This window comes from Scatophagus argus, chromosome 4 (genome assembly GCF_020382885.2).
Source record: "Scatophagus argus isolate fScaArg1 chromosome 4, fScaArg1.pri, whole genome shotgun sequence".
In the NCBI taxonomy this organism is placed as follows: domain Eukaryota; kingdom Metazoa; phylum Chordata; class Actinopteri; family Scatophagidae; genus Scatophagus; species Scatophagus argus.
The window spans coordinates 21,938,778-21,955,438 of NC_058496.1; the positions used below are offsets into that span (position 1 = coordinate 21,938,778).

The 16,661-nt window shown below is 39.6% G+C and overlaps 1 protein-coding gene across 1 annotated transcript in view; it reads left to right on the forward strand.

Moving 5' to 3' along the window:
* The window catches only part of galnt9 (polypeptide N-acetylgalactosaminyltransferase 9), an 82,492-nt gene that overhangs the window by 12,569 nt on the left and 53,262 nt on the right, over positions 1 to 16,661 (forward strand). Inside the window, exon 3 of the mRNA XM_046385777.1 lies at positions 10,541 to 10,707. Within this exon, the coding sequence (XP_046241733.1) occupies positions 10,541 to 10,707 (167 nt within the window). The remainder of the gene's footprint in view (positions 1 to 10,540; positions 10,708 to 16,661) is intronic.

Here is a 16,661-nt window from a genome sequence, read left to right on the forward strand (position 1 = left end):
CTTTTGTGTTTATTGGTATTTAAGTGACACTCCAGTACATTCACTATGCCAAAATGGTTGAGTTAGAGTACGAGGTGAGTCAGAATTGATAAACTGTGTACTTCAAGTGTGGAGGATTACTGAAATTTACAAGAACTTTCTGCAAGCTCAGACTAGGTCAAACGTGTATGGCACATTCATGATATTTTTATGCTTTTGTTAAGTGATGAAGCCTGAAAACCTTCTTTTCCGCAGGTTTTTACCGGCTCTATTTGGATTCAATTCCCTTCATGGGACATATAAGAAAATCACATATTTATTTCTCAATATATTCAGCAGAAGTGTGGACATGGTCCAACAAAGAAGTGTCAATATGCACTTAATGAGGATACATTAAGTGAGAATTTGTTGTGTCCTCTACAGATGTCAGGGACAGGTTGGTGGATGGATCAAAATATCATTGCAGCATAGTACTCAAATTGGGTTGCTATTTCATTTAATCTAAAGTGCTGTATATTTTCTTCTTCTTTATTCAAGACTATTTTACTGTGCAAAACAGTAGACCCAGTACCTTGTGTTGCAGTGCTGATGAGCTGCATGGAATGTCATATGGCCTCTCATTGGTTTCAGTATTAAACAGGAAAATGAAAATGTCACCATTGTAACTTTAATGGCTTCCAGCAGGGACCATTCCTGTACACCTGGTGGTTTATGACATTAATTTTCCCTCACTGCCCCCAGCTTACCATTGGCACATGTCATGTGATAAACTTTCATAAAGTCGAAATGACACAAGTGCATTCAAGAAGTATGAACATATTTTTCTGTGCCAAGAAGTTCAAATAAGAACACTTCTCTTATGTTTGACCTCCATTTTGCAGTGGTCAGCATTCATTTTGTTAACATCAGCATTTTCACTGGTTGATGACCATGGAGAAATTGTTTGTTACCCCCTTTTTGTTCAGTAGAGTAGCCTTTCTGCTCCAGCGTCCCTGATGAAATGTGTTTATACAGGAGATATGTAAAGTTGTAAACTTTACCTCCACTTCTTAAATATTGTGACTCCTCTGTGCCTCCTCAGTAAAGACTGTTGAGGGGCTGCTATGACCTGCACACTGTGGGTTATGTATCAAGCAAGGACAGCGAGCTAGCATTGCTGCTAATTGATTTGAACTGGTTTAATTGATTCTGTCTTTTTACTACACTGTAGTCCACCCTCCTCAGTATGTGAAACTTTTACAGTCAGACTATCGGAACCGAGCTGGTGGAAGTCATTTTATTTTTTCCCCATGTATAAAAACATGCTATACAATACAAGTCTTTATTTAATTAGTTTAGTTTCTCTCTTAACCAGTCATGTTTAATTCTAATATCTTTGCATGTACTGCATTGAATCACATTGATGACAGACTGCTTTGTTAAAACCAAACAGTTGAATGCAGAGTGAGATGCATCACATACATTTTCCTCTTTGCTTTAAAGAGTTTGATCTTTCAGTGACATTTGTTGTTTCACTTAAAAACTTCTGACATTACAAGTAGACAAGTGAACAAGGCTACCAAAAAGGAGCCTACAGTACTGACACCCTCAGCTGTCTCCATCCCGTTACGTGGCTCTTGCCTTGCACATCATAATGCTCCCTGGAGATTTTGCCGCTTCAAAAGCTGTCCTCACTTCCTGTTTAATACTCTTCATCTTCTTTGTCTGTCTTCTTGCCTAACGCTCCTTAATTCTTCCTTTTCCCCTTTCTGTCAATGCAGTACAGTCACTCTGGCCACAGGACATCTCAGGGCCTTTGCAACAAGGTTTCATACAAAAGAAAATTACTTTAGACACGGCTAATCCTAACATGAAAGGACATGGACAAGATTATGGTGATAGTTGGAGAGCTAATGTTGCAATAAAAAGAAACTTTTTTTTTTTTTTTTGAAAGAGACCCAATGGACACCCGGCAAACAGCCTTAATGGTCCTTTTGAAATAAATTTTATATTTAGAGTGAACTACAGCTGTGATAGAGTGAGTGCTGCAGGAGATGGACTGGAGAAGGGGGGCAATCAGGGTTGCCACTGGCGTTTATATCACACAGCGTCAAAGAACAATGGTCGACAGGCAGAGACACTGAAAGGAAATCTGACGGCCAGAAGAGGTTTCTGAGGGTTTTAGTGGGGATAACAATTCATTTCATACATGCTGCATTGTTCAGAGCTCTTTTTTACTCCCAGAAAAATTAGACGAGAGTAGAACGGGAGGGAGGAGGGAGAGTAAAAAGGAGCTTGCTAATTAATAAAGTTCACTGAGAGTGCCCCTGGAATGGAAGGTTTTAGGAAATTCCTTTCTGTAATCACATAGTTCAACAAAAAAGTGGGACGAAATGCAAAAGGGAAGTGAGAGTTGAGAGTTTTTTTCTGGCTTTAAATCGTGCTAACTTTCTTATGTGTGTTCGCATATGGTTTCATGGGTTGTGTCATACACTGTGCTGTACATAAGATTTGTCTTACTTCTTTGACCAGGCAATAAACCATCATGTGTCTGTTTCTGACATACTGGATATTTTTCTAGGACAATATAAATAAGCACATAGTTTCTGAGCAAAAAACGAAACATGTTGTGTCAAACAAGATAAAGCTTCATTCCATGACAGCTATTCAGTAGGTATACTGAATGATGCAGACTTAATACATTTGTTGAGAAGCTCAATGGAAATCAATACAGTGCAAAGTGGTAACATAGTTTTCTTTGCTTTTTCCGTTTACGTCACTGAAGCAAAAACAAGAGAAACTTCAGAGCAGAGAATTGTTCCCAGCCGCAAAATGGATGTGTCTACAGCTGACACGGTGCTGTAACTGCCAGTTACAGTGAGGACTATAGTGAGGACTTCTAAAACAGAGCAAACACAGGATATTATGAGTAGCTACGTGATATGATATGACAAAAGCTAAGCATCTATTAAATCCATCTGCTGGCCATAAACTGTCAAGGCAGAGATCTCATGGGCCATCAAAAATCACTTTGTGACCATGGTAACAGGTACGCATGTCAGTGTGGTGATACCATCCTCCTAAAGTGAATGAAATGTAATGACAACATAATAGCTATCCCCTTGTGATATTATGGTGTTACTCTTGTTCACAGTAACACCATGTTACTGTTGAGTTGCAGAAATACTGATAAATATCAGTATTTCTTGAGAACATAAAATGCAGTATGACTTCCTTTCAGTACCCAGAATTTGGTTTCTCTGTATGAGTGCAATGAATGAATGAATGAATGAAGCAGCCCATATAATACAACAACTTTTTGGTCATTTATAACAGTGTGGTTTTTCAGGACACCTAATCGCTAGTTGTTCTCAACTGGTATTCATTTGGCATCAGCCAATACTGTTTCCAGCAACTGGAAATCAGTGATAGTCCTTAAAAATCCTGATCGGGGCATCCTTAATATTTTTCCAAATGACCAAATGAACTGCAGATGTGAAAGTACCCTCTGTCTCCCTGCTGTCGTCTGCTGCAGCTCTCGGTTTCATACAGTATGAAAGGCAGTAACATATTTTTGATTCCTAATTCTGCTTCTGTAATTATGTCCTGCGGGCAAAAGGTAACTGCAGCACTGCAGAAGTGAGGTTAAATGCAGGAACCGGGCACCTTCTGTCTAATGGGCTTTTAATTGAACAGGAGTCATTGAGCTGAGGACTTTGATGACTACAGGGAAGCAAAGTCCATTGCCATGACTGAACGATCTGCACATTCTCAAGTCTCTCTCTTTTCAAACTTGTCTGTCTGCAGCAAAACCAATTCATAATAATTACACTCACAATTGTTTCTCTCACAAAAACCTGTAATCCCTTTTCACCGCCCGCTAGCATATATTTCTCTCATGTGCCCTTCACTTCTGCAAGTGACATTCTTAACTGAGATGCCAAGGGACTTAAGTAGGCTCTATATTAGTGACTCTGAGCCTGTCGTTCACTGTCCTTGGGAGGCTTAGGTATGATAACAGCATATTGGGCTGTAGAAACAAAACGCAATGCGAACAGGCAGCCTGATAAGATTACTGATGCCCACAAAAGAAACAAAATGAGTTTAAATGTAACTTGTGTCATTCATTGACAGAAAAATGTAATTGAAGGCATGAAAGGCTGATTTTCTATGTTATTCAGTTACACCTTCTCACACCTATATCTCTATTGTCACTTTGCTAAAGATTTTATTTATATTTTGTCAAAATAGTTGTCAAACCCAAAACTATATTGAAGCATAACAGATGATCTGTCTGCCCAAGGACTAATCGTTTTTGTGTTTGCCTGTCTGTGGGTGAGTGATAACCAGAAAGGGAGGCTGAAGAAACAGACTTACCTCATCTCCTGAGCGTCTGATACTGCAGAGTGGGATCGTAAGGTCTTCGTGGTGCAGGAGCTCCTGCTGCAAATTGTTGCTCTTTCCAGTGTTAGAGTTTATCTCCAGGATTTGGGGGGGGGGGATTGAGAAATGACAAGGCAAACGATTATCTTCTCTTCCTCTGAGAGGAGTGCTTGCGGATTGGAAACTTGCTTTGGTGTTGCCTGCACTGCACGGGTTATGGAAGGTTAATATGAAATTTCACAGCAAATAAGAGTGGCCAGCGGGGAAAAAAAGTCAGAGGGAGCGGCTGGGGCTGCACGCTCATGGAGATGGAGGAGGAGAAGGGGGAGGTGTGATAGGAATGCATCTTAATCTAGCGCTCTGTTTCTGTCAAAGCTTGTTCCGGGTCAAATTATGAGCGCTGTCCAGTGAGCTCAGTCCAATTACAAACAGATGAGTCGATTGCTCATCCTGTTATGGGTTTACTAGGCTTCCCCTCTACTACAGACAGGTACAGATTTAAGGCTGAGCGATGCCCTAAATTGGATACAGTAACTGGGGCAGTGGAACTACAACATCACCTTACAATCTCAATACTGAAATCCAGCCTCACCCCTCATCTCAACTGGAAGCATTGAGACTGCTTTGCACCCTCTGAAATTTTCAAAATATTCATTAAACACAGCTTCTGCACTAGTCGTATAAGAGCAAGAGTGAAATATACATAACTTTGTCTGGCACATGTGCCATGTCATGGCGGTGTCTCTGCAAAGGGGGCCACGGTGCCCCTTAGTCCACCTTAAACTCACTACCAGATTTGTCTTTGTATTTATAGACCTGGTGAGCCTGATTGAGAGAGGCAATAGAGAAAGCTGTGAGAGGGAACAAAGGAGTTGCTGAGGGAGAGCATAAATGCACATGGAAGTACTGAAATGATACAGTGGGGGGGTTATCAATCAAAACACTTGTGCATTTACTTTTACGAATAGTGTGCCAGAGCACGGATTAAAGTATAGATAGACATACACAGTGTGCTCCATCATAAACACTCTCTGTGGTTTAGTTTTCCTTTTATTACCTCTGCTGTCAAATGCATGTGGGCTGCAGTAATGGATGTGATTGATAACAGTGCATGAAATTAAGCTTTCCCCATCCAGACCATCAAGCACTAGCTTATTTGGCCAGTGAGACTATAAGCAGCAGATTGTCAGGCTTATACATCAATGCCAATATTTAGATAAGGTGTCATGTAAGAAATGAATGAAGGTATCTGAGTGCTTCTACCTGTATTATATTCCAATTTAATTAGCTACAAGAGCTGTAGTAAATAGAACTTGACCATAATCAGTATTTTTGGTCTATAGCACTGTCTTCTTTACAGGGATGGAAAAATTTTTTATCAGCTAGTAAATATGTCCAAAATCTATTCGTGCCCCTTGATCCCCCACAGACTTTCATGTTATGAATGAATAAATGAATGAAGATAATCTCTACACGGTAGGCTACACATACCATTTGCATTTAAAGTTTAGACATTTAACTAACAATGTAAAGGAGAGGGCAACAGTGTGTATTTGTTTAAATGCTAATAAAATTAAAAGCAACAAGCTCAGATTGTAAGGGGTTCTATTTCAGTGGGCAAAGTGAAGCCCAAAAGAAGCGCAGAATTTGTCTTTTTACAAATCTTTGTTATTCATATTTTTATTGTTATCTGCAAAGCACTTACAATATAATTTCACAAGTAAATAAGATACCATCTGTTGTGTTGTCCTACATAATTGCTAGTTCCTCTCTTGCCAATTTGCATCATTGAAAGGTGAGAACCTGCTAACACATGCCAGCCACACACACACACACACACACACACACACACACACACAAACCAATGGCTGTGTCCATTGAGGGGAGATAGGAGGGCGTAACTTTAGCACCACACTGGGATCCATCTGCTGTGTTGTCGTCCCCCTGCGGCCTGACCCCGTGGATACTGCTGACATCCCAGTTCACCGGGGTATCGCGCTGGTGGTGAGCGCTGGTAGAGTTCAGATGGCTCACAGCGAGGGTGGAAGAGCAATGAACGCACTGTCAAAATTTGTTCAAGGTACCACTGCCACAAGAGAATTTTGACTTTGATACCAACACTATCAAGTTTCATATCTAAAAATGACTACATAGTGGAAAACATCAGCACTGCTCCACCTAGGTAAAGCTGAGGTTTTAATTTTCTGTGCTTCAGTGTAAAGAAATAATATATGGTCTAATATAATTCGGTCAGTGCTCATCATTTCTCATGGACTGTAATTGTATGCTGCACCACAATTTCATTTGGGCATTTAGGATTGGTTTGCTGTATCTTGGATGGTCTTTGCAGTGGCAGCACTAATTTGTGATTCAGGATGACAAGACAGTTTTCGAGACTGAATTTCAGCCTCACCCGTTGCCTCGATCATATCTAATAATCTGTGATACCCTTTGAGACTGATGCATTCTGACAAATCAATATATTGTCTCATTAACAGCTGTGGTGTGAGTGGTATTTCATCTGGCATATGTAATATGTCACTTCAGGGTCTTTCACAGTACTCTGCCTTGGTGTTTCAAAAAGACTTCCAAGCATTTAACAGGATTTAGTGAAGCTAAACAAAAGAAAACATAGATTTGTTTGCGCTATAGTTGATTTATGTCAATTTGATATTCTAATATGGAATAATGTTACAAGTGTTTCATTACAGACAAAATCTCTTGTAAATAATTCAACCACAACAATTACAATAGCCACCTCATTATCCCTACATAATGAGTGCTGCTGTTGAATAAGATATGTGAAAACATGAAGAAACAAAGGCAGAAGCAAGTGAAATGTGTTTGTCAGCTATTGTGTTCAGAGTCTAATTGGAGCAGCGTGGAAAAATTCACAAGATGTTCCGTGTGTGCGTTCACAGTTGCCATAGGAATCAACTGAGTGCTTCCGTCCAGTCAACGCTGTTATTTCTGACTTCAAAGCCACAGTATGTCTGTGAGAAAATACTGTATTTTACTGGAAATCACAGGAAAGCTTGACAGACCCGAGATTACCGGTGGAAGACAGTAACACAGGATTGCTGAGGTTAAGTGTGTGAGGGTGACACTCAAAGCAGATCAACTGAATGCACTGTATATACATTTGCATGACATGGAGTATACATTATGTAGGATTCTTATGACAGATGTCCAAAAAGGTCACCAAGCAGTCCGCATATCAAATCAAATCAAGGCATGGAGGCATTAGACCAAGTTGGATGCTAACAGAGGTCAATAAATGGAGGATGAATAGGAGAAGGAACATAATGACCGCAATCAATTTTTTTTAGTCAGACTACAAACATGCTGTCTATTTCAGGATGGATTATAATCACTCCAGTGATCTTCTAATCTCTGATCTAACGCCATTGTCACATCAAAATCTTTATTTGTCTGATACTTCGGTTTATGACCAATACCTGCAGAACTAAAGTCATTCCCATTAGGCTCAACTGTACTTTGTGGTAGGTAGATGTGATGCTAATTAATGAATGTTAGCATGCTAACATGCTATGGTGAACACTGTAAACATTATACCTGTTAATATAAGCATTGCTTGGATTTATCCCAAAGCACTAAATACAGCCTCACAGAGCTACTAACATGACTGTAGTAATTGGTAGTTGGTAATTGCATTCTGCATAACTCTAGCTGAGGACGCAGGTGCACAAATAGTACACAGAGATCAAAAACTTGGGTTCATGCCGGAGATTCCTCCAGCAGAGTGCAGATCTCCATTAAGATTTCTCAAAACCAGGAAAAGAGCTTATCCACTAAATGTTTATGCAAATGCAAAAACAAAATATTCCAAAAAAAAAAAAGATCATAATTGGAATACTACAGTCTAAGCAAACACACAAAATGATGAGGAGAATATCAAGACACTCATACAAATCCACAAGACACATAAAGCTCAGTTTTTGTTGTGTGTGTGCTGCTGCAGTGCTCTAATAAGTAATTAGTAACTCTGTCTCCTAAAAGTTACATCCATATGTAACTCATTTGCTTGGCCTAATGCATTGTGGAGGATAGCAATTTCTACCAGGATGACTGGCATTTTGTGTGTGTGTGTCTTTTTTATTTTCTATCTCAAAAATGTGATACTGAGGACATACAAAGCACATACCTTTTGACAACAGAGACTGGGATTAACTTTCTGTGTCCCTCTTGGTATTAGGTTTAGATAGATAGATAGATGATAGATAGATAGATAGATACTTTATTGATCCCGAGGGAAATTCAAGACAGCAAGTAAAAAACTTGACATAAGACGTCATGAGCACATTCTTCTTTATAATACCAAGAACACTGGGTATGCTACAAAATGTTGCTTAGTCATGAACCTGTCAAATGAAGATAAAACAAAGCATTCCTTTCCTGAGCCTGGAGAAATATACTTCTTGGTCAGCATATGGTTTCAGTATGGCAGCTATACTGCAGAAGTAATCACAGCACAGCATAGAACATCTGTCTGGGAGCTGCAGCTTTATCATCAAATGGATGTGGGCCTTCAAATGATCTTTTCTTGTTGGTTTGGTGCACTGAGGAAAACGTTATCCGGGATACATCCCTTTGTTTTTGGAGAGAAATGTAAGGCTGCATGCACCATGGGAATACATTGGGAATGTAACACTGAACGTTTTACTCACTTCTTAAGCAGAAAAGCATGTTAAACTCCAACCTGCGAAGGAAAGTGTGAGGCTGAGTTACTTCCATTGAACAGACCATTCTAGGTTAACAATTTGACTTTTAACACAGCTGTATTTAATGACATTAATCATGTCTACATCACACAAGCTGCAGGTGTTCCAGAACCTTGCTACTGCACATGCTCAGTGGCACACCTGAATGGAATGGATCATTAATATTAGCTGCACTTTTCCAGACACATCAAAATCTATGCTATGAAAAGGCTTATACTGTTGGAAAGTGTGTTGAGGGTCACACAGAGATGTTTTAGCATGATTATCGGAGGGATCTCTCGCTGACTATAAAAGGTTTACTGAGGAGTTTTGTTTTTATCTGCTTTTGTTTGTTTGTTTGTTTGTTTTTGGGGGGTTGCTTTGTTTTGTTTTGTTTTTAGATGTTCCAGCAAAACTGCAATTATCTTAATTTTACTTGTCTTTTATGCATTGTCTATTCTAAAATTTCTGTCATGATGACACAGTGCATTTAGATTTAAAAAATGTAAATAATTGCCACTAATTAATTATTTGCTGTAATTGGTGATAATAACATTTTTGTATAAAGGGTTTGCTGGGCTTTACAATGAAAAACAATGTTATTCATACCTGCGCAGTAAATATGAAGTCAGCAGCTGTTTAACCTAGCTTAGCTTAGTTTTGCTAGTGAAAGACTAGACACGAGCTGGTGTGTGGATATTCAGTCCATTTTCTTACCTTTGGACGGGCCAGTTGTTCCCCCTGTTCTTTTAGCTTTATGCTAAGCTAAGCTAACTGCCTCAGAGCCATAGCTTTGTATTAAACCGACAGATATGGTGGGGGCTATCAATCTTCTTATCTAACTCTCAGTGAATAAACCTATATAGTACATCTAAGATAAGATAAGATATTCCTTTACTGATCCTCAGAGGGGACATTCGAGTGTCGCAACATCTCAGGACAGAATAAGTACAGGAATGGACAGGTAGCAAAAAATAGAAACTATAGTCTATTAAATACTACAAACAAAATCTACAATAAAAACAAAATATATACACATACATACAAATGAACTGTAGTGAATTAAATACTACAACAAAATATACACACACTGTATATGTACAAAGTTGTGCAGTACTGTCCAAAAATAGATAGTGAAATAGTGCGCCATACAATGAATGCGGCTATGGGAAGGTGACTGACAGTCTGGGGATGATGATGTCAGTCTGGGGTCTCCACTACTGTTAAACAGTGATTGCAGTGTTCACAAATGAGCATTCAAAGAGCTTTGTCTGGGTGGTATGAGTCGGTGGTTTAAGGAGCTGCCCAGCTGCCACAGGTCGTCACACAGAGGGTGAGCTGGGTTACCCAGAATGCCTCTGATCTAGTCAGTTGTGTTTGCTAACTGTTCATGTGAAACACACACACAGAAAACAGTGCTTGTTTTTCTCACTGAATGATACACAGAGTTCTTGCTAATACTGAATTCATCTTGACAGGTGTAAGCAATTGACGTACCCAGAGGACCTTCCTCAGATCTCTGTGGTCTTCATCTTTGTGAATGAGGCACTGTCAGTGATCCTGCGCTCCGTCCACAGTGTGGTCAATCATACGCCGGCACACTTGCTCAAGGAGATCATCCTCGTGGATGACAACAGCGACAGTGGTAAGATTTTTCAAAGTTTTACTAATAGCATGAAAAAAATAAAAGGGCCACCATTTCCTTGTATTATGTAGTTTATTTTCCCCTGGCCTTTATGATTTGCTGGATATTACTTGATGGCAGTCACTATGAAAGTTTGATCCAATATCTTTCTAATCATTTCCTTTTTGTATCATGTTTGGTATTCATCTACAAGTTTTTCAACTCCACCTGTAGAACCTGGAGTTTATTATTGTCCCATGCTGTAGGTTTGCTTATTCAGTTGAGAACATCAACCTATGTATCATCTTTTGTCTTCCCTGGTGGAAGTGGAGTGTTCATACACAGATGAGTTAGTGTGATGTCTTTGGACTCCTGCCAGAGTAGTCAGTTTTCTTATGCTATGGTTCCTGTGCATATTTTTTGTATATGCATGTGTGTTGGTGTGTGTGATATAGTGTTCTGAATTAGGTTTTGTGACTAACAGTTGAAGGCTTACAGAGCCCCTGAGGGTAAACTCTTGAACGTAGGTTTTAAAATACCTTTAAAAAAGAGGAACAAGGATGGGGTTTGTTTTGTCCTTTTCAAAACTGTCCATACTACTGTCTCTATGGCGATGTGGGCAAAAGCTTCAGTTGCCTGCACACCATGACACCCACAGCATGCTCAACACCACATCCCGAAAGCTTTTCCGTTTGGAGGAGGGACAATGAACTAGATTCCAGACGACACTTGGCCCTCCTTCACTTGGCACAGAGTTAACAGGCCTGCCTCCCTCAGGCTGGCAGAGGAAAAGGGCACATGAATAACATACTGAAAGAAGGCCGAGCAGGAGTCACCACTGGCAGATCTCCGCTCCCCGCTGAGGCTCTAACTGCCTACCATTTAATAGAAAACAGTTGAAAGGCAGTGGCCAGACAAAAATAGAAGCCAACCCCTCCCGTCATTATGTCATTATATCAGTCTGTCACATTCTCTTTAATTGTCACAAGGGTTTTCCTGAAACACATTTTTGAACAACAAAACACTATTGAAAAATGGCAACACTATTAACACTAGCATTTTCTGCCAGGATAACATTTTATCGTGTTTTTCTCTCATCCTTCCCATAAAATACTATGGTTGCAAGGGTTGCAAAAGACTGAAACAGCACTTAGGCTCTCATGCTAACAAACAATCTTATGAAAATTTGCTATTGGTGTAGCTTATTAGCAGAAAACTCTTGAATACTCTAAAGCTGCTGTTTACCTAGCACTTCACTACAGGAGTTCAAACCAGCTCTCACAATGAAGTGGTGAAGATTAACCTGCCTCTACTCACCTGCCTCTTGAATGTTGAAGGAGATGGCTGATAGTAGGAATGCAAAAAGTCAGAAATTCCACAGTCTGCAACAACAACCCAGAGGACAGGACTACTTTCCATGAGCTCTTAATTTCCCTAAATACTCATTATACAGCCATTTACAAGGTCACAAATTGATTAGATATTACATTTCCTCCTCATCAACTTTTATTATGATTTCATTCTTTTTTTCAGTCATTTCTTCATAAAAAACATTAATAGTTAAAACATCTCTAGACTGAAGAAGAGAATCATTAATATATGCTGATTCAGAGATCATGATGTTAAAATTAACTTTAAGTCTTTCCATTTTTTTTTTTTTTTTAAATCTAACCTCCATCTCCTTTGATTGCTGTTTCCTTGGTGTTGTTTTTCACTTTTCACTTGGATCTTCTTCTGTTGATGGCAAATCAAAAGATGACATGCAGGTCCAATAATCAATGACCATCTCTGGTTCTTCTCTCTCCATTTCTGTGCTGGCTGCAGTTCTTCTTCTTTTGATTGGAACTCCTTTCTCTGTGCTGTTTCTGTAAAATAACTGTGCTATTATCTGACCTTCTCTTTTTAGGCTGCTCATAAGGCCTCCCAACTTGGGGACCAACATCCTTTTTTCCGTCTTCACTGACATCGCAATAATCAGTGCTCATCTGTTAACAGTAGATTAAATGACTACGTTTAATGTGAAGGGTGTTTATCATGGTGATAAACCAAAAGAAAATTATCAAGTGACTGCAGTTCCCCTCAGCTCAACAGAACATGACTTTATTGTTTTCCAGCAGCAGCATGTGTTTGTATTCAGCAAAAGCTCTAAACCCATGGCACCTGCCCAGCAGCAAATGGCAGACAGGTTAAGTTAGTGGAGCATTCATCAGATGAAGAACCAGATATTTCCCTCAGGATTAAGTGGAGAGGAAAAGAGAGCTAAAAAGGAGGTGCATACTGGACTTACCTTTGCCTGAAGCGTGACTACAAATGAATGTTAACGTTGTTCCAAATGTGCTGGATCTGTAAATATGCAACTCTTTGCTAACATGTTCACTGCATCAACTTCGTGAGTTGAGAGGAGTTTTTGTTGTTGCTGTGTCTCTAATTGGCCAAAAAATCAATGTGAAATCCACAAAAGGAGACCAGCACAACAGAACAATTAACAAATAATCTGTGCAAGAAAATGAAATTTAAGCTTCACTGCTTTTTATGTAGTCTTGGTAATCACTTTCCTCAGCAAATGACATGACTGTCTTATATCCTGATGTTTAAATCACAAAAATGGTATCCCATTCCTTCTAATGAGACCCTTGAGATTCCCTCATTTTACTACTAACACTTCAGGCATGGAAACTCATCAGAACTGTAAGAATAAAGCTGCCTCCAAACAAACAGAAATGACAGACTTAAACTGACATAAGCTGTGTCTCAAAAACCTAAACTGTTACAACTTCGGTCTGTGTCACTTCTTTAATAACCTTTGTTGCAAAGCATCACAGACTCGCATTTAACATTCTAGTGCTGTGTGCAGTTCACTGACATGACTACAAGGTGCTGATGTTGTGTCCACTTGCCATGTACATCTTCAATATAAAGTCACATTCAGGTCACTTGCTTTGAGCTGACACATCTGTCAGAGCCTCTTACTGTATGTTTACCATCAGTGATGATAATTTGTGCAGATGTGTGAGCTGTTTCTAGGGAGCTGCTCTGCTGTGACATTAGACAATTAACATGCAGGCTAGACTGCTTGACCTTTTCTGGATGGCTCTGTCTGTCCCTTCTCATTTCAACAAGGCTCAGTGAGACCAGTGAATGTACAGCCACACTCACTGCTGGCATAATATATCACGCGCAGGAAGCATGTTTGCCTTGTCGCCGCGACACGTTTCCTTTGCTGGGACTGCCAGTGACATTTATTGGTGGCTGAGAGGTTTATTCACAGCACTGGTTCCAGTGGTCTGAACTAAACTCACATTCTCATTGATGAGCTTTGGCTGTATGGGTTGTGCAGGACAACTTCAGTTCACTGTTGCTCGCCATGTTAGCAGGCATAGGCTTAATGAGCCCTGCATGATTCAATCCCAAATACCACCACCAAATTGATAACTTAATGATTCATATAATGAAAACAGGATATAAACTAAGGACCAGTTGAGTACCGCTTTTATTATTAATTTGAAGTAGAGCTGAATTACTCTAAGCATTGTATACATTAAATCTAATTAAAGCTTGCTTATTTATGTACTGCAGAAAACTTGTCTGACACATTGTGACACTTGCAAATAAACATACTTGAAATAGAGACTTTCTATTTATCATGCAATGATTTTCTCTCCAGTTGAGCTCAGTTTTGTTCTCTGACTTTATGTGCCATTAAATTAAATGAGAGACTGACTCTTCAGTTATGGTAAACAAGTTATAGCAAACAAGGGTTAGTTGAGACACTCAATTACACATCACTCTGTTATCCCTGCACATACAGGATGCTTGCAGTCAGAAAGCAGTGTGCGCTATGTTTACACGTATGGAACAGGCAATACACTCGCACAGCATTAGAATTAATACATCAACAGCAATGAAGAGAAATGACAGAGACAGAAAGCAGAGAAAAAGTATTTAATTCAGGTTAGAGAGCGTATCCCTGGTATCTGTTTTCATAATTTATGATTCAGAGAAAATCAAGCATAGTGTCTGCCTGAACAGAATTTTAAATGAAGTGCATATAATGATGTTAAGAGTAGGTAAAGGGTGGAGGAGTCCGAAAACATGAACTCATTTACTATTGTGCTATTTCAAATAATTGGCCAAGAGGTGGATAACCTCCATATTGCCTTTGCACACATGATTTCCCAAAGCACAGATCTGCTGCCAAACTGTTAGCCAACAGACAGTGAAAGGCTTATACTGTAGCCTAACATTTGGATGTTATTCCTGATGAGCTGCTCTACCAGGATGTGAAGTATCATTTTACTTTTGGCTATAGTTTATTTATTTATTTTGGCTATTTAATGAACATCACATTGCTTGCGGTGAGCCAGCCTAGCCGTTAGGTTACTTCACTTGTGTTCAATCAAAGCAATCAATTTCAAACCTGTTTCTGTATCAGTGTCTGAGATAGATCTATAAATCCACCGTTAGAAGAATGTGGCCTGTGGTTTGTGGGGCAGAAGTAAATCTTTTTCCTCTGAATATACAACAAAACACAACTGATAGGAACACAACAGATAGGAAACAAAGAAAATCCTGTGGGTTATCTGTAGGCTTTCAGTTATACTGCTCGTTAGCCAGCACATACAAGGCACCATGTGGGAGGTCATAATTTAGCCTCTGCAGCATGCAAGTGAATTCTAAGCTTTACCACAGTTTAAATAATCAAAAGCATTTTCACTTGTTCTCTACCACCTATCCCCATACAGTGACTCCCATAATCCCCCATGTCAATTCATGGTGCTCCTCGTGCAGTCTACTAGGCATTTATTAATTCATAATATGATGGATAGTTATTTATTCTCTGCAATGTTGCGTTGCCATTCCCATAAAATGTATTCCCTGCTCCATAGCTCTCCTGTGACGGATGCAGTCCAGTGTTTTATTTTCTAGGATCAGAGGGAAGCCCATAACTTTTCTCCTGCCCTGCAAAGCCTAGTAATTATTACACTCTAATAGCTTTTCTCATATTGTAGCTGCAGGGCAGGCTGATGATGAAGGACACCCATTGCACAGGTCCAAAACCTTTAGCAGTCCATACAGAACCAAACTGGAAATGGTCTTTGGACTCTAAATGAGGCGCCTCTAACACTGGCTGACCCGAGCAGAAATGCAGTAAAGTCCAGCCTCATTATTCATTAAAGATGTTCATGACATGAGTACTAAATGTTTGTAAAGTCTACCCAGCATTCAGAGATGACAAAGGAAAGGTCTAACTTTGAGGTTCTCTCTGGATGACGTACTAGCACTGAGGTGCCAGTTTGTGTTTCTTAAACTTAAAACTTTCCAACTTTTAAGTTTCTATTACTTTTTTAAAATGTAAATCTTAATCTGTAAAGTAAATAATGTCTAACCTTACCTAAAAATACAGTGGAGTAGAAGTTTAAAGTAGCAGAACGGCAAATATTCAACTTTCAAGTATAGAAGCTACTTAAGGAAATGTACTAGTAGTTTCAATCTCTGATATTAGACAGATACATTCACCTACATCTGCAGCAAGCATGTTTTTTAACAGTAGGAGAAAATGCAGCAACCTGCATAATTTAATACACCACATACTTGCAGTCACAGTGCTTAACCACGGAAGCACCCTGCTCCCCGTTTGTTCCTGTTAAGCATGGGTGTATAATTGAAGAAAACAAAACACCTATATGGAGGAAAAAGCTCCTGTGACTTAGTGGTTGCTTCAATTTGGTGTTAAACACTAATGCCTGTTTGCTTCAAGGGTCACTTCTTTCAGATTCACCCTCTGCCTTGCAGCAGCCCCTGCTGTACAGTATGCTAAGACCTTCAGCCGGAAAAAGTCTCCTGACAGCCCCTCCACTCACTGTGTCTCCACAGTCACACAGACAGGGGATTAGACTGAACTTTTTTTGTGCTCACTGGCTGATTTATGTCGCAAGCCAAAGTCAGAAGCTAGGTGAGGATGCTGTTCAGAGCTC